Source organism: Oreochromis aureus, linkage group 6 (assembly GCF_013358895.1).
Source record: "Oreochromis aureus strain Israel breed Guangdong linkage group 6, ZZ_aureus, whole genome shotgun sequence".
NCBI classification, from domain to species: domain Eukaryota; kingdom Metazoa; phylum Chordata; class Actinopteri; order Cichliformes; family Cichlidae; genus Oreochromis; species Oreochromis aureus.
In genome coordinates this window covers 36,044,455-36,066,988 of record NC_052947.1, presented here as the reverse complement: position 1 = coordinate 36,066,988, position 22,534 = coordinate 36,044,455, and the positions used below count along the sequence as shown (strand labels likewise).

Here is a 22,534-nt window from a genome sequence, read left to right as displayed (position 1 = left end):
TCTTTTTCTTCGTGTGTCTGTGAACTTGTGCCAGGCCATGTGAAGATCACACTGGAGTGAAAGGGTGGGATAGGGATTTTTTTTTTTTCTTGAAAAACTATTGAGGTCAGGGAATGGGGAAAGTAGAGCAAAACCATGGTGATTACTTCTTGAAAATCCAAGACATCTTTTGGGATAGAGCTATGCATTTTTTAAAACGAAAAATCATGTGCTAAAAACAACAGCAAAAGCAGTTGAAGTGGGCTGTGAAGATTTGTAGTTATAAATTGTTTTGTTGCCTTAGGGGAACAAATGGTTCACAGGTTCACCAAAAAAAGTAAAAAAAAATCTTCATAAGAATATAAAAGCGCTACTGTTAATGTTTCTAATGTGGTTTTAACCATATCAGTTATACTAGACTACAATTTATTAAGTATGAGAGTGACTTTGCCAGTTTTATAAGCTGAAATATCTCAACAACTACTCTGTTGTGTGATTTGGTAGAGGCATTCACTCTTCCTTTGAATCCTTCCAACTTTCATTATGCCTGGATTTGATTCAGACAATACTATCCCCCAGAGGAGAAATCCTAATGACACCTGTGTAATCTTTTAAATGTCTCTGACTGTTGGGTAGATTGTCACAAAATCTGCTGCAAACATGCACGATGAATTTGGCAGCTCTGTAATTTTTCATCAGCACCATCTTCAAATCAACTTGTAAAAAACCTGTGGCATTCCCATCAGCTCAGCCAGACTTTTTGGGGGTAATTAGCAAATGTTAGCATGCCCATAACTAAACTGATATGGTAAACTGGGTAAACATTAACTGATTTATGAATGCAACAAAACACACTTTAAATAACTTCAATGACACTGTTTATTTATCACCACTTGGTCTGTGTATGTATATGTGTGTGCAATTCTTTGCGCCTCACCATCTTTGATGTTCATATGTACTGTATTTGTGTATGCCTTCCCTGTATGATTGCAAAAACCTTCAATATCTTGCCGTGATAGCCCTCTGTCCTGTACATGATCAAATGTTCTGTTAGTAAAAATACACAACAGGCCAAAACAACTCAACTGGTTCTTTGCTACACACAGCAAGGCCCAGCACCTGTAAGTGGTGAAAAGTAACAATCAAATAAGATCAACTTAATTCTTGGTTCATGTGAAGGGGTTTTCTGAAGCACTCTCCCTTCACTTTAATCATCTTGATTTTATAGCACTTGGTATTATTAGATTGAATGACGATATGAGGTGTAGAAACTAACCAATGGTTACACAGTTTTCAGAAAAAAGTATATTGTATGTATATATATATAGTTATATATATAGATTTATATTCATTTATAAGCTTTTAAAATAGCACAGTAAACACTTTGCACACATGATAAAAACCACTGAATGTGTCTGATTGTTTATGTATAGGCCAATGGCATCAAGGGAAACACACCCTCATCAAAGGAAATTTCACTTTCTCTGCAGTCAGTCAGCTCAGGAAGGAACATCAGAACTGTTACTACTTCAGAAATGAGAACATTCATTTGTGTGTGTGTGTGTGTGTTTTTTATATAGATAAACTGAACATGAGGCTAATGAGCTTCTTTTTCTACGCAGTGCTTTTGTTCAGAGCTCCTTCCTGAAGTGGCTTATCTGGAAAGATGATTGAACTCAGCGCTAGACCACATGTTCCTGTCTGTAATTGCAAGTTGGAATATTTTAGAGTTTGCACACTTTAACCACACAGAAAGAACAACAGAAACAAAAAAGAGAAGTTATATAAAGACAGTCAAGTCAAAAACCAGAGATACAGAATTTATAATACTTCACATTTTCTCTGCCTGCCCCTCTTTACCATGATTTTTTTTCATACCTGTACAACATCTGCTCTCTCTCTCTCCTCTAACTGTCTCTCACTTTCACTCTGGCAGTTTGTCTCCTCCCCGCAACACAGTCTCTGTACAGCTGGCTTAGTGGTGACCATAGAAATAGCTAAAGGGTTCCGTGTGACGTTGGTTGAAGTTTGTACAGAAACATTTGTTTTTTTTCTTGTTTTTTTTCTTTATGTAAACAGGCACACACAAATTTCTAGAGGCTAACTCTTCAGTCAACAAAAACACCTCTTTGACTTAACCGTTCCCTCAGCATCACACTTGATTTGTATTCCTCTGTTTGTTTCAATTCCTTTCCTCTGTCTGCTGATGACATTGTAATTTTCACATGGTCAAGAGTTTCGGCCCCGGTCTCAGTCCTGCTGAGAGAAATAAGGCCTTGGATTGCTCCTTTGATATCTAGAGGTTTACAGCTACTCAGTTTTTATTTCTCCTTTCCTCCCTCAGCAGCCACAGCCAAGGCTTCGTTACAGTTCGCCACCCAAGATAATGAAGTTTAACCAAGGTTGCTGTTGTCCAGGTTGCCGTTTGTTTAGTTTTATTTCGCTGTCTCTAGCATCAGTGTTGGTGGTCTAGTAAAGGAATTCACGCTGTCTCCGACAGATCCACATGGAATGAGCTAGCAAATCCTTTTGCGGGCTGAAAAGACAGAGAACACACTCGTTAAGACAAATGACACCCTTTCCCTCGAGGCTTTTTAGTGACACAGTCGGCTCGAAATACCATCTCTTGAAGGATACGTGCCACAAAGGACTCTCTGTGAAGTTATTTATACACCCTAGAGGCTGGTTCTCACAGCATAATTGTACAACTAATTTGGGAATTGGGTAAAAACATGTCTATCAGTGAAGATAAATGCTCCAAAATTTGGTGGCTATATAATGCATGCGTAGAAAATACACAGAGCACTAATTGATTCATTAATTATCTATAAATGGATCATTAAACATTTATAAATCCTTTATCAAGACAACCCTGGTGATCAGAGTATTGCCTTAGCAGCATAAGATGCTATTTTTAAAAGTAGAACTTATTGCCTATTGTTTAATAAAGTCTCAGCTTCTGGGACTATTCTGATAGCCTATTTTCTTACAGAATGATGAACAGCAAAACCTTTGCTGTGGCACAGCGGGTCCATTTATTTCAACTGATAAGAAAAAATGGAGGTAACATCAAAAAAGTAAATTGAAATAAAATAAAGTTGTGAGTTTTGGACTGAGCGAATATGGAGCACATTTATCCTAACCCTGCAAGGCAGACGAGATGAGCAGACGCACAGGCAGCTATATTTGGAGCAAAACAAGCTCTAGCACCTAAAGGCTAAATACCAATTATTTTTCACACAGACCTGATGTGCAAGAAGAAGATTGCTTGCCTCTGTTAAGTCACAAACAAGAAAAAAGCAGGTTATGGTGCTCATCGTTTACCTGAGAGACAGCCCACAGTCAGCATGCAGTATCATGGAGGGTGGTGGTTAACATGATGGTGACTTGACTGGAAATGACTTCTCTACTGAATGTGTATATCGAATCCATTCTCTACTCTTAGAGCTAATAGAATATTCATGTAATGTGGGAGCCTGGAAAGCAATTGAAGGCGCTAAGAAGTGTCCAGCTATCCTTTTTTATCCCTCGCTTTCCTTAGAAATGCAAACTGGAAACTGAAGTCTCAATTTTAGTGATTCAGTGATTATCAATATGTTTCTTTTGCCAAATTAAACTTACTTCATACTGCAATAGTTTCCTGCCTTCTTGCAGAAAACTTGTGTATGTGACATTGCCAACTGAAATATTTTGACCTCATTGTTGACAGCCCATCTCACCCACTCTTCTTTATGTCATGTATTGATCCACAAGCAACCAAGTATAGATACTCAACAGTTCCTTTGTAGAACAAAATGGACTTCAGTCCTTGTGAAGAAGAAGCAGCAGCGTGGGTTGTGTTTCACCTTTTGAGCTATTCAGTAGGGAAGTCATCATGCTCGAGCAAAACCAATGTTGAGCAAATGGAAAAAGATGTCCTCTACATCATGAGATGATCTGTCTTTTGTTTGCTCTTTGCGTGCTCCAATCACACAATGTAGATATGTGGAAACATGACGTGTGCTTGTTTTGACAACCTTTACTTATATGAGCATCAGATAAAAAGGATTTGGAGGGGAGAATTTGGAGAAAAGGAAAAAGAAAGGGGCAACAGCAAATTAACACAAGTCCAATTCATTTTTTTATTATTATTTTAGAATAAGTCACATAATTACAAGCAGCATTTAGGGTTAGGGTGAGGTTGGATTAAAAATTTAAGTGTCTTTTGGAGAAGGACAGTTAGAAATAGTTTACATTTTACAATTGATAAAATTAATGGTAATTTACAAAAAAAACAAAATCAAAAAACTTAACAGAACGATACAACAAAAGATAAAGCCGTAATTTTAAACTCCTTAATAAAAGAAGAAATAAAAGTTGATGAACATCATTAAAAAAGTCCAGATCAGAATCAAGAGGCAGATTCATTGTCCCCTCCTTTAGTATCTGTACTGGACCAGACCAAAGTCATAGGGTCCCAGGGACCTTTCATACTGATACTCACAGAGAAAGGTGGGTTTGTATGGTAGGGTCCCCCTATCATACTCTTTCCTCTCTAGCGTGCTGGAGCTGTACTGTTGTTGCTGCTGATGGAGATGATGGTGAAGGCTGTGGTGTGACTGTGACCTTTGGCCGTCCTTGCCAAAGGTGGAGAATGACCTATCGTTGGACGAGGCAGTGGACGAGGTCATGGTGAGTTGGTCGGAGAGGTTGACAGAGGAGGGTACCTCAGTGTCGGGCAGTGTGGCATCCATGCCGGGGACATGCAGATTGCTACGGTAGTCCGGCCCCTGACGCCCATCTGACGGCACAAAGGATGGCATCCAGCAGCGGTCAGAGTGACCCAGGGCCTTGCACTCCTCTGTACAGTTGGAGAACAGGTCAGTGCCTATAGAGAGTATTCAGAGAGAGGATGCCAAGTGCAAATAAAGAAAGGACAAATGGAAAGCCAGAAATGTTGATGGAGGACAATAAGTAAGAAAAAAGGAATGGGATCATGATAAAAGAAGCAGTACAAATATTTGGAGTGGAACGGGGAGATGGAGGGAGAGATGAGAGAAAGAAGAAGAGAGAACACAAGTTAGCAATCATTTGCCAATGTCGCAAGCAGAAAAAGTGCTGCAAAAGCTATTCATCAAAGAGACAAGGCCAACATTGATGAAGCGAATTGTTTGTTTTCTTCCTCACCCCATTCATTCCGAATGAAATGTGCAATCAAAGTGATGTGGTGTTGAGAAAACATTTCAACCCCCCCACCCCCCGACATCAACATCCTCAGTCTCACAATTGATTTTGAAACACCAGGAGACAAAATGCGAATCTATATTCCATCGTCTGTACACAAAAAACGATAATTATCTTAAGAAATGTGCCACAAAACCAACAAAATAGTCACTGGCTACATAACCACACTCTAATGTCAATCATCCCTATACCAACCGACAAAGTGTGTAATTGAAACAAAAAACAAAAACAAAAGACCACATAAAAAAATGAAATCAACATCTGAAATGATATAATAGAATGTCAAACACACTCACGCATAAACACCAAGCATGAAGGAAGTACCAGTTGTGTTAATTAAACTGTCTCTGTGTCAGAGTGTGTGTGTGCTCATGTGCATAGTGGATTGTAGTTTTCCTGGCTCTCCAGTGAAATCTGGATGGTTTAGGAAAGCCTTCAAATGGTGCGATCAAAGCAGGAGATGATCAGTTTCGGGTGAGAAGAGGAAAGAGATCTGTTTCATAAGGAAAGGGAAAAAAAGAGCAAAGGAAAGAAAGTGGGCGATAATTCCCTGTGGCTGAGTGGGTTTCAGATCTATTCTACTGATCCATTCAACTGATAGTGTCTCTATTGCTCCATTACTAACAGTACACATGTACACACACAAACAAAATAATGTTAGAGAGAAAACACAGAAGCTAGACTCTTTTCAAATTTTTTTGAGAGGAAGGGGTGTGTGGGAGAGTCTGTATAGTCAGTAGTGATCAATACAGTCATGTCAACGAATAAATGTGTTACTATTATCTGCTATCCACAGAGCATGTTTTTTTCTGCCATTTCCACTACCTTTCATGGATTACAGATCATTTGAACCTATACATTCTTTTCTAAAAGACAAGAACTGAGTACAGAAGAAAGTATCCATAAGGTTCATATTGTTAGTTACGTTTTGTTTGTTCTGTCTGGTAGATTGCAACTGCTCTGCTGTTTGTTATATTTCAGTATCTAAAATATCTAAAATATAAAAATATAAATAAATAAACAAAAAAAAGTTGCCCTGTTTCCATGTGTTCAATATAATGATCTGAGCAATCATCAGCAACAAAAGGTACAACCCACACTTTCTGAACTTATTTTGGTAACCTCGCAGGCTATGTGCATACTTGCAGATGTTAGTCAAGGCAAAAAAGTACTTGTACCTCCTTCTCATGTTTATCAAATTAAAAGAAATTAATTCTAGTTCTAGTTAATGTTCTTCTGAACAATGCTAGACTAAAACTTAAGTGCACAAATAATGCAATAAAGCTGATTCCCTTGTTGTGAAGACAGAATACAGTATCATCCATCATCTGGAAAGTATTATGTAGGCTTAATGCATTAATAATAAAGCTGAGATTTAGGCAGGATTTTTTTTTCTGTCATTTTTATGTTAAGTGGGATAACTGGTTTCACTGTTTATGGATGCATTTATTTATTGAACTGCAACTAAGGTAATCCTTGAAAATACTGAAGACGGGGAAAAAGGCTGAAAAATGATGAGATGAGAACAGCCACTAAACAGTTACGTATTTCAAAGTAACCTTAAAATTAATTAAATCTAATTCGATGCAAATTATTAAACATACAACAAAAACATCATTGTAGTTTTGACTCTGTTGTGTTATACATCGCCAGTTATTTTAATAGTAAATATTGACCACTGCACGTGTAAATAACACAGCAATATCAGTCTTTATATTGTCAGAACTACCACTACAACAGATCCCATTTCCTTCTATTTGTGCGTGTCGTGTGAATCTAATCTTGCTAATTCATGCCTCATGGGGAGCGAGAGAGGCACAAGACTGTGCAGTGACCAGAGAGCTAGAGACAACAAGGGCCAAACAGACTGGGGGGAGTCACAGATTTCAGAAACAGAGACAGCAGGCGGGCGAAACGGCAAGACTGCAGGAACCATAAGGAACGAGAGGGGAAACCTGGGCAATCACAGATGGAAAGAGCAATGGCCAGAAAAGACAAGGGAGACCCAAACCTTACAGATGGAGATGGGAAAAGGGCTAGAGAGAGGTGGGCTGAGTTGGAGGCTGGCTTTGATTTACCAGAAACAGTGTTACAAATGTCCAATTAAACATTAGCTTTTATGTGCTTCAACCCTATTTCACAAATATTTTTTAAACATTCATTCAGATGCCACTTTTCTAATTCTAATTATTCAAGGCTGTGTGGAGCAGCTGCTTTATCCGAGTTTAAATAGTTTAAAAATAGATATGTGTTAGAGCTGACAAGTTCTTTGTTTAGTATTTTAACTAACATATTTTGTTTGACTCAGAAAGATTTAAAGACATGAGATATGTTTTTAGTTTGTATACACTGTCTGGTTTGATTGCCCCATGAGTAAGCACAAGTCACAGGTTTTTGCTGCCAAAGGGTGCATTTGTTTTTTATCATAGGAGGGATGTGGCTCAGTGGCAGCACAAACCGATCCGATGGAGAAGAAAATGAAAAATCTCTCAATTCCATCAGGACTAGTACAGGAAAAGCTGCTCCAGGAGATATTTGTAATGATGATTCCATTTTTGAGTGGCGTTTACTTCAATTTACCCTCCAATTCACCCCGAGAACTAATGTATATTTATGGTGTCTTTAAAGGCTGGGTGCATATAAATTATGGTATTTCTGTTAATTCCCACTTTTGTATTTGCCCTTTAGCCTTTTAATGGACTTTTCAAAAATGTCTCTTCTCACACATGAAGGGTGTTGACCTCAGGCCACTTTCTGTCATTTCTGAGTATTGTGTGGATAAAGAAATTGGGTGTCATAATGCACTCATACATTCTTAAACGTATAAAGAAACGAGCAGGAAGACTGGAGCACAGGTGCATAAACCAAACATATATTTAGCAGAAACCACATGGTACCCACACCTGCATACCAATAAAAAGTTAATACTGAAGGATTAAGAGAAAAGGTCTGTTTGTTCCGTATTTCTCATTTCTCAGTTCGCATTGTACTCTGGAGATGATGTAAAAATATAGTCTGCTCCGCACTGTTTACCGTATATCAGGCTGAAAGTCGTGTCACAGCTTCCGAAATGCTCAGTGATTTTTTGCCTGCCAACTCACTCTTGAAAAATGACAACGTGAACACATATGTTTGCAAACACACATACATGCTTGAAATACTCCATTAATACAGAGATATGTAAATATACATGAGTAAACAGACAGGGCATGCATACATGACACCAAGTAGCTGTTGATCCCTGTGAAGCACCTTTTCCTCCTCAGGCAGGAAGCAAAACAACAACCAAAACAGTGACTGGCAATGACAGGCCCTGCCAGCAGCCCTATCTCTCATCGTGACCTCATCAGGCAGGAAGAACACACATACGCACTCTCACATGCGCATGCAGGAGACAATGTAAACGATGCTACACAATAAAAACGTGATCTACTTGCTAATAAGCAATCAGCACTTCTGTTCTTTTTTCTTTTCCTTTTTTCCCCCATTACAACTCTGCATGTTTCTGAAATCCCTTGTTGGTGTGATTTGACTAATTGCGCTGTCTGACATACATCCAGCAACAGGGAGCAGGGAAATGAAGGAAAACAATTTCTCAGGAAAACACGAGCCTCTAGTTTGAATTCATTTTGTGGGTTTACACTTAGGTTTGCAGTCTCTCATTCTCTATTAGTCCCTATGAGTTTGTTTCCTTTCGTCCTCTGTCTCTCATTATTTTCTGTCACATGTAATTCTCCTTCTTTCCTCTCCTTGCCTGTTGCTTTTTCTCTCCTTATTTTGTTTTCTCCACCCTTAAAAAAAGAGCACTCCTGATCCCCCAGGTGGAGGGTGTCTTCTATCCATACCTCTGTTTTTCATCTTGTCCTCCACTGCTCCAGAGAGAATACAGACACAAAACATCAATATTTGGACAGCAGCAGCGTACGGCAGGGGAGTAGCAGAGCTTCCTTACATGAGTTGGCCAGAGAGGCTGTGATGAGTAAACCAGAGACCTCCCAGGGCCAAAACAGAACAAGATGGCTCTCACAATTCTAGACGTAATGACAGACAGAAAAGAATGTTCCTAGCTACCATTTTCAATGTTTGTTAGGCAGCAACTAGGCTGGGATGGAGAGCCAAGATGGCCCCTCCTGTAACAGTCACTGCTTGATTAATATCACCCTTTAGATCATAAGTGCAAAGGGACAGTTTGTATGATTTGGACCTTTGTTGAATGCCAAGAATTACAGTGTATAGCTGTAACTATTCTTTGACAATAGAACTTCTGACAGCATCGTTCTACAAAATTCTGATTTATTACTACTTAGCTTTTCTTTTCTTAATTCTGGCCTTCAGAAGTTATTATAAAATTGCACTGAGAGACTATTGTTTCTAATATTTTGCCTAACCTATGTATTGTGACATCCTACTCTTTTTTTAATAGGTTTATTCAGGCAAGCTAGACCAGATGTTCAGTGACATTAATTTTCTGGAGAGAAAATGTGTGTTACTCATGGCCAAAGCATGTTTATGACTCCCCCAGAGTTTGCAAAGAGTCTTACGGCCTCACCTTTTACGCTGAATTTTTCAAGGCCTCCATGTGAGGAAAAAAGAATACAGCTCTTTCACTTTTTGATCTTGAGTTTTTTAACAGATTCAAGGTATATTCACATGTACGAGCAGTACAGCCATACTTGTGTCCTCTTTTTTTCAATCACTTCAGGGTTAAAAACACATTCAGTTTATTCAAAAGCCGTAGCCTATTTATACTGAAGAGGGTATTCATCAAGGTGCTAAAGTTGTTTGAGTGTATTAGTAATCACTGCAGGACATGTTCCTATTGTGGTTTCCATTCTTTTTCACACAGAGAATCCTCTTCCATCTACCTTAACCATGTTACAAAGAGGTCATGCAAAATGGAAACTGTTTAAGTGCTTCCTCAGAGATAAGAAAGACGTCTTGCAGGAATCTGAGCAAGTTAATCAAACTGATTGCCAGAACTCTCTTTTATCTTTCTCTGCTCTGATTTGTATTGACTATTTTTGAATTCAACAAATGAGTCGTGTTAGTAGAAGAGATGCCATGTCCGCCTATTTCAGGTAGAATGCAAAGTAATTTTTTTAATGAGAAAATATTTATTTTTTTTATTCTGTTTCCTGCAGAAGATTTTACAGCGAGCTCTTTTCAAATTCTTCAGCTTCAAAGGCAATAAGTGTGGATCTACACAATAATTTCAGCAAACTTCCATCATGCCATCATCGTTCAGAGGTTGCACATTTAAGAAAGTGCTCTGCTGTCATTGTTTCTTGTTAAAAGAGCCGTTCCTTAAGAACAGTGATTTTAAGCACAAAATTGCTAAACGTTTGCTGATTCCAGTGTTGTTGCTTGTTTTATATGATAGTAAATATCCTTTGGACTGGTGGTCAAGACAAACAAGCAATTTTGTAACAATGTTTTTAGGCATTAAACCATTTAGAGCTTTGAAATGATTTCTGTCAGAAATTAAACTAAATAAATGATGAAAAACATGATGCACAGCCAACTGATGACAAAATAATTGTTAGTTGCAGCCTTTTTCTGGTGTTACTATTTTAACTACTGACTTGAAAAGGTTTTCATGAGTGAAAGCTTTTCGGTTATGACTGTTTGCCTTTTGTTTGTCATTTTCACCTAAGTAAAGGAAATGTCTTTTGAATGCATTTGTGTATTTTCTTCCCCTCAACTCCTTTTCCTTCGAGTTTCTTTTATGCAAGCTTTTAAACTAAAACTTGAGATGTTCTCTTAATGATCTCACAGATTGCATTTGTTTGTTTATGACATTCTTTTGGCATAAATCTATATTTCTATACAAGCCAGTTGCCCTTTAGTGGCTGGGACAATGAGAGAAGGTGGTATCAAAACACTGTGTGCTAAATTCCTCTGACAGCTCACTGACATGGGAAACTGCAACACTGTGGCCGCCACTAATTCATAATCAGCCATCTAATACACCATTGCCACAGTGATTTAATTGTCTCATTTGTCACGGCTGTTGTTCTCACCAAAACAAACGTCATGATAATGATCATTTCCAGTCTCCCACCCGTCACGCAGTCTTCCACAGCTGATCGAATGTTTCTGTGAAGCCAATTTTTTTTTCCTGATGAATATTTTATCCTCTCTTAAGTGTCACCTTTTTTTTGTTACGTTCACTCACTCCTGTTGTCACCTCCAATTTAGATGATGGGAGAGCAGTGTATAATTTGGGAAAAAGAAGACTTGGGATATAAAAGGTGTGGCAGTCAGTCAATAGTGCTTCAGCTGTTGATGAACCAGTGCCTCACTGCAGACACGCTGCTTTGAGAAAAGCCATTTGCCCACTTTTTAAAGGTATCTGGTGGCTCACAGGCAGTGTCCCTTTGATTTAAAACCACGTCAGGAGACTTATTTTCTAAAGTGTCAGCCGAGCGGCCGAGCGGGAAGCTAAGGCAGGTGTAGTTGATGATATGCCAACTGGAAATGGTTTTCCCTTGATTTGAAATATTCTGAGGTGCACAAAAAGGGAGAGTGTGCTGTGCGGTCCCATGAGGAAACCTTGCCTCTAACCCTCCTTTGATAATTGCTATGCAAAGGATCTAGAAATGAATTACTGATCAGCCGAGTGTTGCGGAGAGCCAACGTGTGGGGGAGACAGAATGAAGGATGAGACCCTGCCACAAACCCAAGAAAAGAATATGTGTGTTTCAGGCAAATGCATGCACACACAGAACGCAAGCATATGAAGTGTTATCTAGGCATACTCGTGTCAAACACACACACATATATATATACATATGTGTGTGTGTGTGTGTGTGTGTGTGTGTGTGTGTGTGTGTGTGTGTGTGTGTGTGCGTGTTCACAGCCAAACATATGGTTGTGAACACAGGTTCTCAAGAAACACATAAAAATACATCAGGTTAGTACAAAGTCATGGCTCAGGCTTTGGCAGTCTGGCTTTCTACTCGCACTAAACACAAAACTCATACAGGAAACAGCACATAATAACACAACTAAACTTACAGAAGCATGCAATCCACATAAGACAACCAACAGCATTCCTGTCCCTGTATATTATTAAGTAACACAGAGAAACAGAGACACAAATGAGCAGTATGTACACCTATATAGAGAAAATATATATAGATGGCAAAGTGCCAACCGCTCTCCTCTTAAACTGAATCTCATTTAAGCTTCACACAGCACCATCTCAAAGGAGAAAGCCGTTTCAATACAAACATCATCACTGAGCCTTGTGTTCTACACAGCACACACACAAGCAGATTCAATACAGGTATCATGTATACACCTACATATTAAATCAGACAATGGTATACCTTTACACCTACACAGACACACACTCCATCTGGTTTTGTTTACAGAAGTCTGAGAAACTCAAGTGTCCCTCTTTCCAAAATACCAGTCGTGTGATATTACCTCCCATGGAGTGTTAAGCTGTTCCCTTCTAAATCCAACATGAGGACCAAATGTTGGTTTCCTGGTATGAAATACAGAGTACAGCACCAACTGCGTACACTCCCAGACCAGTGCCAAATGAGGCTTCTAGGAGCCAAATAAAGCTGAAGAAACATGTTACCGATTCAAAAATGTAGGTCTGTAACTATGCTAGCAAATCGTCAAGAAGGAATTCAAGACAATTTTCCACATAAAATAAGTGTTAAAGTACAGTCTCAGACTTGTCCAGGATCATGTTAGGACTTATTCCTTTCTGAAGTACTTTCAAGTACTGCTATAGCTTGAGATATATATCACATATTTATACATCCAATGTTCCTTGTTTTTGAAATCTGATCTGCTGGTTAACATTGGGCGAAATGCTTGAAGAACAGCCAAACGCTACATGCATTCCAACAAAAGGTGTATGTTTAAGCAAACCCGTTAATCCTTTCACAAGGGGTTTTTTCTGATAAAAAAATAAGGGAGTTTTGGATTTTTTTCCAATTCTGCATTTCAGTCTCGCACAGTTTGACCTTCCCAGCCTGTTTCATGAGCGAGGGCAGAGAGTGACACTACCACTGCTGCATACTGGCTCCCTATTTTGGCTTCGTTCATTAATAATGTCAAACACAGGAGAGCCTAATGAGGGACCATTCACTATCCTACAACACCTATCTGATCTTTTCTATTTGTATTCTCAGCATTGATATGATATTTGGCTGGCTCCCGTCTAGACAGGGGTCTTACACGCGTCGTGTGGAACAATCCCTCAGAAGGAAAGGGCAGTTCAATATGAAATGAGATTTTGTATTGCTCCACTTTTTGCCTGACTCCACTTTGATCAATAAACAGGTAAAAACCTAATAGAATTTTAGATAGAACAAGGCTAGCCTTATGATAAGACCCAAAGACATGTCTAAAGAAATCTGCGTTGTTGTAAAGTGTAAAAGAAAAATGAGTGAGTAAACAGACCTGAAGTGTGAGTGTAGGTGGGGAAATGTTACCTAATCCTGATATTTTACCTTTATTTTAGCTGTCAAAGCTACAAAAAAATGCAAAAGGTACTAATATTTTTTGATAAGCAGAATCTATACGTTAAAGGTAGTACAACACCCCAAGTGTAATGCTGATTGAAATGCTTCTCATTATATCAATTTAGCTTTAATGCCTTTCATTTCACTTCAGTGAGCATATTGATTTGTGTGACCAAAGCACTATAGGCCTCACACTGCCTTAGTGCCATTTGCTGTCCTTTCAGCACCACTTCATGCTGAAACAGCAGCAGACTTAAAACGAGAGAAGTCGGAATGCAAGGAAGGAAGAAAGAGAAGAGATTTCCCCCAAAATTTCCCTCCTTTTCACCCGGCTGTGAAATGTAATCAACACCTCTGGGGCCCAGTTCATGCCAGCAAGCAACCTCGGAGTCTAGGCCTTCGCACTCTCTCAAATTAAGGAAATTAAAAGTCACCGGTCCGCACCAACAATTCAGCATTATCCCATTCACAATAACAAACACACACTATTGAAACAGATCACGGTAGGGTGTGTGAGGGCTAATATGTTGGTGTAATTATGTGGGGTAACTCACCGGCTGAATGACCCCGGTTTGTGGCATCGTGGTCACTGTCACCCTGTTCGCTGTCACCATGACCGCTGTCTTTGGAGCTAACAATATCTGCTTCTTGAAATGCCGAACTAAAAGAGGCAGTGGGGAGGGCAGAGGTTTGAGGTATGAAAATAGTAATAGGGCAGAAGGAGAGAGGTTGAGACAGGGAAGCAGGAGACGAAGAGAGAAGCCAGGATTAAAAGGGCAAGGAGAAGGAGAGGGAGAGTCAGAAATCAACACCACATTTATATAGTCACGGTGGCCGTCAAGAGTCTAAATTGGATGTTACACATGGCATGTAATGAAATCCAGCATTAGAGCTTTAATAGACGCTACTCCGTCAGTTATGGGACTGATGCCAAATTGAAGATGAGTGTTATGGATACACTGGGAACAGTGTAGCCTCTCAAAGCCACAATTAAGGATGCAGAATATATGGGATTCACACTAATGGTTGTAATATTCGTTTTTATAGACATATGAATAGGTTGTGGCTCCACGAGGCATATTGAATGTTTCAGGTATTCTGATGGTGGATTGTGTGTGGCTCTTCAGGCTCTGCGATATGATTCAGTGTCTGTACATGTGTCGCTAAATGTGTGCTTTTCACTACCTGTTGACACGTCTGGGTCTGTCCACAAGATAGCTGAGTTCTGCTCGTTGGTGTTTTGTCTAGAAAACCCACAGACAACATTGGTCACATGTGATGCCCAATAAACACAGGAGAGAGACATATGTTTCAAAATACGAGAAGCATTTAAAAAAACATGTATGGATACACTTGTTATCAACGTGTAACTGTGTAGAATAAGTTGTGGCTATGCGAGGCGGGGTACCGACGGTGCGCGCATCCACTTGGTGAGTGAGTGGGCGAGAGGAGACAAGAGTAGGGGAGAGTAGGTTAGGGAGGCGATTGAATGCGTAAATGATTGAGCCGCGCGATGCTGAAACTGAACAACCTTTGTTCACCGTGCTGCCGTGCTGGATCGTGCACGGAATACTTAACGCACAGAAAAGGCAAGGCTGTGACTGGCTGTCTGGCTCCAGTCCAGCCAAACCGCAATCAACAAAAAGCCCCAACTCCACAGCTCCGCTGGCAGAACGCACAGACTGAGCACATCAAGTCTATTGAAGCCGCTGGTCTCATACCTTCTTATAGATTCTTATATTTGCCACGCAAACTTTATAACCTCCTGGGGACATGTGCAGTATTTTTTTTTTTTTTTAAGATCCGCTGTTAGGGAAAGATTCTGGCGTTGCTAAACCAGGCATAACGAAACGCTCTCCGGGCGATTTTTTTTGCACATTATAGTGCTTTATTGATTACATACTCCCTTCTGTGTGATTAAAAAAAAATACATTCGTTTGAATGACCAAGATAAGTTCCACAACTCTCCAAGGTGTAGCCTAAAATTCATTAATTATTAAAATACATTTATAAAATTCACAAATTACACTGTAGGCCCTTAAATGGGAAATGGTTAATATGTGGGTCAAATTAAATCGTTTTTACTGAATAAAGAATAAACATATTAAATAAAACACGTTTTTCAACTTGGTGGTCTAAAGAAATTGGCAAGTAAAGAAAAATATCTGGCGCACTCAACTTTTTCGCACGACATAAAGGGTGATCTGACAGCAATCTGTTGCAAAAAAAAAAAAAAAAAAAAAAAAAGACTACCAGATTTAAAAATTGACATGTCTAGTCACCATTAAGCATGACAGCGGTTAAAGGCCACTAAGCACAACATCCAATGGAACTTTCCTTTATAAGTCTTTTGAGAGAGTTTGACATTAGAACAGGTTTTCATGTCTAAAACTGGGTTAACTGTTGAAATCGGGGTTTTGTGCTCTTTTGATGCAGCTCAAAATGTAGCCCAGAGAGACTACTAATGCTGATTCAGGCCTCTCTTACCTCATTAGACAGGATACTGCCATTAGATATGATGTCCGGCTGTTGGTCACTGTAACCAGTGACTATGGCGCCGCAGGGGTTGGTGTGATCTGTGTCAGTGCTGCGAGAGGGGCTGCATGGTTTCAGAAACATCAGATCCGTTTTGGCAGATTCCGGTGTCAGACACACCTGGTAGCAGTAGGAATTCTGGTTTTGGTGATGGTGGGAGCCGAACCCCCCTCCTACGCCGCCTACACCAGACTCCTCCACGGGCACCTGCCCCACGGGCCCGACTCCTGACGTTACATTGGTGCTCTGAACTAACATGATGTCGGATTTACTTAGCTTTTTCTGTTTCCGGCCACGAGCCTGCCTGCTGCAGCACGAGCCACAGCACAGGCAGCAGTCACCAGCGAGCAGGCACGTGTATATGTTGAGCTTCTTGTCCTTTTGGCAGCGCACAGCCAGCACGATCATGGCCAGTAGGAAGATAAAAGAAACAGAGCCCAGGGCAATGATGAGAATTAGGGTGAGGTCAAGGGAGGTCTCCTTTGTCTTGGAAGCTGAGCCGCGATCCCCACTGCGGCCTTCATTCACGCTGTCCACTAAAATTACGCTCACACTGGCAGAGGAGGAGAGAGGTGGCTGCCCGTGGTCCCTCACTTCGATCAGCAGGTCATAGTAGCCCTGTGGATCCCGTTTGGGAGATATCCTGCGGGCTGTTCTTAGTTCCCCTGTCCTCCAGTCCATGCGGAACATTCCCATCTCGTTGCCCCGCAGGATGCTATATGACAGGCGTGCGTTCTCTCCATCATCTGCATCCATGGCCACAATGCGCGTCACTAGATAGCCTGGTTCCGCGGAGCGTGGCAGGTGCTCTTTGGCTGTGCCGTTTTTGCCGATAGGGGCTATCACAGTAGGAGCGTTGTCATTTTGGTCAACTATGATCACATTTACAGTAGCGTTAGAGAAGAGCTCGGGAGCACCTGAGTCCTTAGCCTGGACCATGAAACTAAACTCCTTCAGCTGCTCGTAATCAAAAGAGCGTAGTGCGTAAAGGTAGCCAGTGTCCTGATTTATTGACACATACGTGTCCACGGACATGCCCTGTATGTCACACTCCAATATGGAGTAGGTAATAAGAGCATTTTGTCCTATATCGGGGTCCAAAGCGCTCACGGCGTGGATGAAAGCACCGGGCACGTTATTCTCAGTCACATATACATCATAAACAGCCTGCGTAAATCGGGGCGCGTTGTCATTCTCGTCGGAGACGTGCACTTTAATTGACTTGCTGGTAGCCAGGGAAGGCTGACCTTTGTCTTTTGCCACCACGGTTATGGTATATGAATCTGTGTTCTCTCTGTCCAACGGTCCGTCTGTCACAATGGTGTAATAGTTTTTAAAGGAAGATTTCAGCTTAAAAGGAACATCCCCTAAAATTTCACAGCTCATTTGTCCATTCTCATCAGAATCCCTGTCCGAGACGCTAAAAAGTGCGATCACGGTGCCCGGGGCGTCCTGCTCGCTCACAGATTCAGTCACAGTGCTGAAACCGATCTCTGGTGTGTTGTCGTTCACGTCCACGAGTTTGACAAGCACTTTGCAGTGCGCGGGGACCGCATTAGCGCCCAGATCTTTAGCCTGAACATAGATCTGGTGCGTGACGCTCTCTTCATAGTCCACCTCACCCGCTACCTCTATCCTACCCGTTCTGGCATCAATGTTGAATAATTCCTTTATCCGCGGTGTGTTATGATTGCTGAAAGAATAAACGATCTCTCCGTTTTGTCCCTCATCAACATCAGTAGCATTGAGCTGAATCACGAGAGTGCCCACGGGTGAGTTTTCCCGCAGATTAACCGTGTACACGGACTGGTCAAACGTTGGCGCGTTGTCGTTAGAGTCCAGAACTTTAACGACCAAGAGAGCCGTCCCGGTCCGCTGCGGGATGCCCCCATCCACAGCCGTCAGCACATAGCGGTGCACTGCCTGCTGCTCTCTGTCCAGCGGTTTCTCCAATACCAGCTCCGCAAACTTGTTCCCGTCGCTCTGTGTTTGCACGTCTAGGTAAAAATAGTTGTTATTCGTTATGGCATATGTACTGAGCGCGTTTGTGCCAACGTCAGGGTCGAAGGCGTTCTCCACCGGGAAACGGGTCCCGGGAATAGCGCTTTCCGAGATTTCCACAGAAATGTCTGTTTCAGGAAATCTGGGTGGATTGTCGTTGGTATCCATCACCTCAATCTCCACGCGAAAGAGCTCCAATGGATTTTCCAGAAACACCTCCAGGTGCAATAGGCACTGGGTGGTCTGCTTACAAATTTGTTCCCGGTCAATTTTTTCCTTCACCACGAGCGCACCGTTCTCTAAGTTCACCTCCAGATAAGGTGTCCGTGAACTAGGCACAGTCTGAAAGTGGCGAGCGGAAAGTTTGGTAATGTCCAGCCCCAAATCCTCTGCAATATTCCCAACCACAGAGCCCGGTTCCTGCTCCTCTGGCACGGTGTAGCGTAGCTGAGAGGCAGCTCCATCCAGAGTGGAGAGCAGGAATATTAACCAAATCATCTCCTCTGCCTCTGTCCAAGTGCACTTCAAAACGGAAAAAAATAAATGTTATTCCCTCTTCTCACAAGAAACGAGCATTTCCCATTTTCTCTGTCCGTAAAAGGGCAGTGAAATAAACAGCAACAATGCTGCACGACTTTGAAATTCCTCTCCTCTGCCTCAGGTCAGTGGAACATTGTGTCGTTTCAGCTGTGAGAAGCACAGCCATTTGATCCGAGCTTCTCTGTTTTAATCAATTCAGCACCGGTCTGTGAGTTTTGGCGTCAGCGCAAACATTGCAGGCTGGAGCCAGGACGCATAGCCAACTCATAGCCTCTGCACAGAACAGACTGCCCCTTCTTCACAGAAAAAAAGTCACAAAACAAAACAGGAAATTCCACACCAGCAGAGAAAGAACGCAAAAAGTCCTATTTATGCACAACCGAAATCAGCAACAAATATAACTTCTAAAGAAAGCCTGGCGAATAACACGACTTTCTCCCTATCTTTCTCTGTGAGGATGTAATCACTGCGCCTAAGCGCTCAAAGCGGATGATGTTCTCAGCTCGGCTTCTGTAAAGCAAGTGTGAGCAGCGAGGTTGGTTTTGCGCACAGCTCCTTTCCCCACCAGCCAATGATATTCTCAAACAGCGGGTGTAATGGCACCTGATTGGGGCTTCGCAACGCCAGCCAGAGAACACATCGGACCCTCATAACAAAACCAGTTAAGTGCCGCTGCGCTCCTCTCCTCTCCTCCCCTCTCTCCTCCAGGCCCAGCCTCAATTGTAGCATGGAAATTAAATGTTTTACACATCCAGTGAATTAAGAAAGTTGAATAATAGTGGGTGCTAGTTGGCGTTGGCGGGGCTGTGTAGATAAAACTGAAGCTTCCGTCGAAATAGTGGATTTTTTGAAAAGTTTTTTTTTTAACCTTATTCTTATTACGATCATGAGGATTCCTTTTTTGTTCCAATATGACAAATATCTCACAACTTGTTAGATGACGAGCCATGACCCTCGTGTGGCTGTCCTTGACGCAATTATTTCAACAGTTTGCTATTAAAGCGCTGCTCTGATAGCAAAGCATGAGTCAGACTGTACCAAGCATACTCACAGCCAAAGACCACCATGTAAAATGCCTGCGCAAGTAAAGACAGCTAGTGACGCAATACTCCAAAGTGCCGTGGTCACTCTCATCTCTCTCTCTCTCGCTCTCTGAAATGCACACATCTCAACAGGATATTGGAGAAACAAATAAAGCATTTTAAATAAAGTATACATATATCCAATCCAATTTCCTGACGAGCATCAGTATGATACACGGTTCCATCAGAGCAGGATCACACATGACTTACTTTAATTCAGAGAAATGAAGCGTTGTACTTTAGTCCTACCGTGTTGCTAATAGCCTGAAGCCTATTAGTTCTCCCATCTTCCCATTTTTATCATTAACCCCCTCACATGATGGCTTTAACTTTAACTTTGCGTCATGCGCTAATTTAATTCATAAAGCACATATTAAAAATGCAAATGGTGGAGTTTTGAGAGAGATACGAATAGTGGGGGTCTAACTACTTGCACATCATTTGGCGGATGATGACAAAAAGATGAAAAAGAGCGTAATTGAGGCTAATTAGCATAAGTCTCTAATTCCAAATGTAATAGATGGAGCGAAACAATATCGGCCGTAATGCAAAACGACGTGCCTATTGTGCAGTGGATTAAACAGCGAGTGATACGCGATTCTGCATCTCGCCATACAAGTCAGGAGAAACAAAGAGGAGACGTTAGATGAATTTCTACCCATGTCTGAGCTGGAGCTGTGTGACTGAATCGAGCTGACACTGGAGTCGAATAGCAGAGCGGTGCGCTCTGCATCTCCTCTCTCTCCAGCTCTCTCTCTCTGTCGCGCTCTCCGTCCCTGTCAGAGAGTTACAGACCAACGTCGCCCCCTTGCGTTAGCCCACTTTCTTTTAAAAAATTCTGTTGATAAAGAAGAGCCAACAGAACCGTTAATGCTATTTTCTAACTAACAGAACATTCACCCAGTTCCATGGAAGGAAAGCAACATATTACACTGCTAAACTCTACACTACTCTTTTGTTGCTCATTCCACTTCAACGTTATATCTTATTGTCCGTTTAATAAGTCTCGCTGGCTTTCACTGATACAACGGTGACGTAAATATTCTTTCTTTCTTTTAATTCAAGTAACAACAGCAGTATTATTGCAAGGAAAACCTCTGTATATAGACATAAAACAAGTCAATACTGGACATAATTTACTATAGATTCATTATTATGCTTACTTCATTTTAATTGTAGCAGCAGAGACACCTACAACCCCAGAGTTGTGGAAAGAATGCTAGTGGGCACTTATGGCAGTTATGAATGTGTGGAATCATGAATAGTTCTGTATACAACTTTACTTTATTTTATAATAATGACTTCCAGAGAGAAGGTGCAACCTATTTAGAAATGCATCAGATTAGAAGTATGAATTATAATAATAAGGTAACACTTAAGTAAAATGCCTCTTGGTTGTTTTTAATTGCGCTGCTTAAGTAAATGAGCATACTTGAATTCCAGAGCTCAGTAAAAAGACCCTCGATAAGCCGAACATTACCTTTTTAAACCAACCACTGGATCAGAAATCTTGTTAGAAGTATTTCTACATTCCTGTAAAACCTGAATCAAAATTTAATTGTAACTCTTTAAAAAAGGTTGAACTGTAGGACACATTCAGCCTGCACAATAAACAAGGTAAGCCACCACAACTACACCCCATTACCTTCACTACCGTTTCACCTTTGTTTTTTCCTAATGTGGCATTCATAGTGTGTTCCATGTAAAACCAGTAAAAAGCCATTTTAAATAGAAAATTACTCACTGTTACTGAATTTATTGTGCACAGGCTTAATATAAGAAGTCATGTGTTCAGCCAGAATATGGGAAAACATCTAAGCAACATAGGGCCACCATGAATTAAAGACCTTCAGTAGTTGTTGTGTTTAACAGTTAATATCACTGTTAAAAGTGTTCATAGAATAACATTATGGGTGAAAAAACATTTCTTTTCTTACCAAGAATGAGAGTGGGGAATCAATATTACTTCATATTTGCCTGTTAAACACTAATCCATAGCAAGCAACTGATTAGCCCAGCTTAAAAAAAAAAATAGCAGAAAGCAGTCCTAGATGGTTAGTTTTTTTTCCTTCAAACACATTTTTTTAAAGATATTTACAGCTAGCATGAAAAATTCAAAAGTTTAGTAATTAAGAAATGACTGAACATATAAACAAACAAACTAATCAATAAATAAATTCAGGTTGAAATAAGCCTGGACAGCATATCAGCATGTGTAAATATTGGACCCTAACTTGCTCACTCTAAATATTATATTGTTACATATATATATATATATATATATATATCTTTCTCAATTACACTTTTCCCTATTTTGAGAAGCCAGCTGTGATGAAGAAGATGAACAGGTTAAGGACTGATCGATGGACTGTTTAATCTTTGAGAAAGCCACACTTCTTCCTGTCTTCATACTAATCATGTGTTGTCTATAGCTTACTATTCATATTCCTACTGATCTTCTCAAAGAGTTTCCTTTAAAGGAATAACTGCAATGCTACAAAGGCATGTTAGCGTAAGAAATATGCATTCACAATATAAAGACTTCGGTTAACTTCATTTGGCTCCATTTAATTCCTCACTTGACTCCTTGTGTCCGTGCAGGAACAACAGCCATATTAATTCCTCTTTCACTCTCGGTGCATTTATAATTTAGTGGCTCCGAAATGACAAATGGGACATAATTTTTGA

At 40.7% G+C, this 22,534-nt stretch overlaps 1 protein-coding gene across 2 annotated transcripts; it reads right to left on the bottom strand.

Moving 5' to 3' along the window:
* Nucleotides 1-837: 837 nt before the first annotated feature.
* On the bottom strand, nt 838-19,264 carry pcdh10a (protocadherin 10a). Of its 2 annotated transcripts, XM_031748748.2 has the most exons (5): nt 16,176-19,264; nt 14,874-14,932; nt 14,243-14,349; nt 4,463-4,846; nt 838-2,515 (listed from the first exon to the last, which is right to left on the bottom strand). In XM_031748748.2, exons 1-5 carry the CDS (start codon nt 18,720-18,722, stop codon nt 2,496-2,498), a joined length of 3,117 nt encoding a protein of 1,038 aa, XP_031604608.1. In that variant the 5' UTR covers nt 18,723-19,264; the 3' UTR covers nt 838-2,495. The 2 variants fall into 2 exon arrangements, with proteins under 2 accessions (XP_031604608.1, XP_039468899.1); XM_039612965.1 differs by lacking the exon at nt 838-2,515 and having other exon boundaries at nt 3,814-4,846.
* Between the last annotated feature and the right edge of the window lie 3,270 nt (nt 19,265-22,534).

Bases quoted from the DNA above. Each gene is read 5' to 3' on its own strand.
- pcdh10a (XM_039612965.1), bottom strand. From the start codon at position 18,722: ATGATTTGGTTAATATTCCTGCTCTCCACTCTGGATGGAGCTGCCTCT. The intron at 14,933-16,175 runs GTAAGAGAGGCC...TGGGTTTTCTAG, and splicing joins GCAGTATCCTGTCTAATGAG to ACAAAACACCAACGAGCAGA. The intron at 4,847-14,242 runs GTGAGTTACCCC...TACTCTCTATAG, and splicing joins AAACCGGGGTCATTCAGCCG to GCACTGACCTGTTCTCCAAC.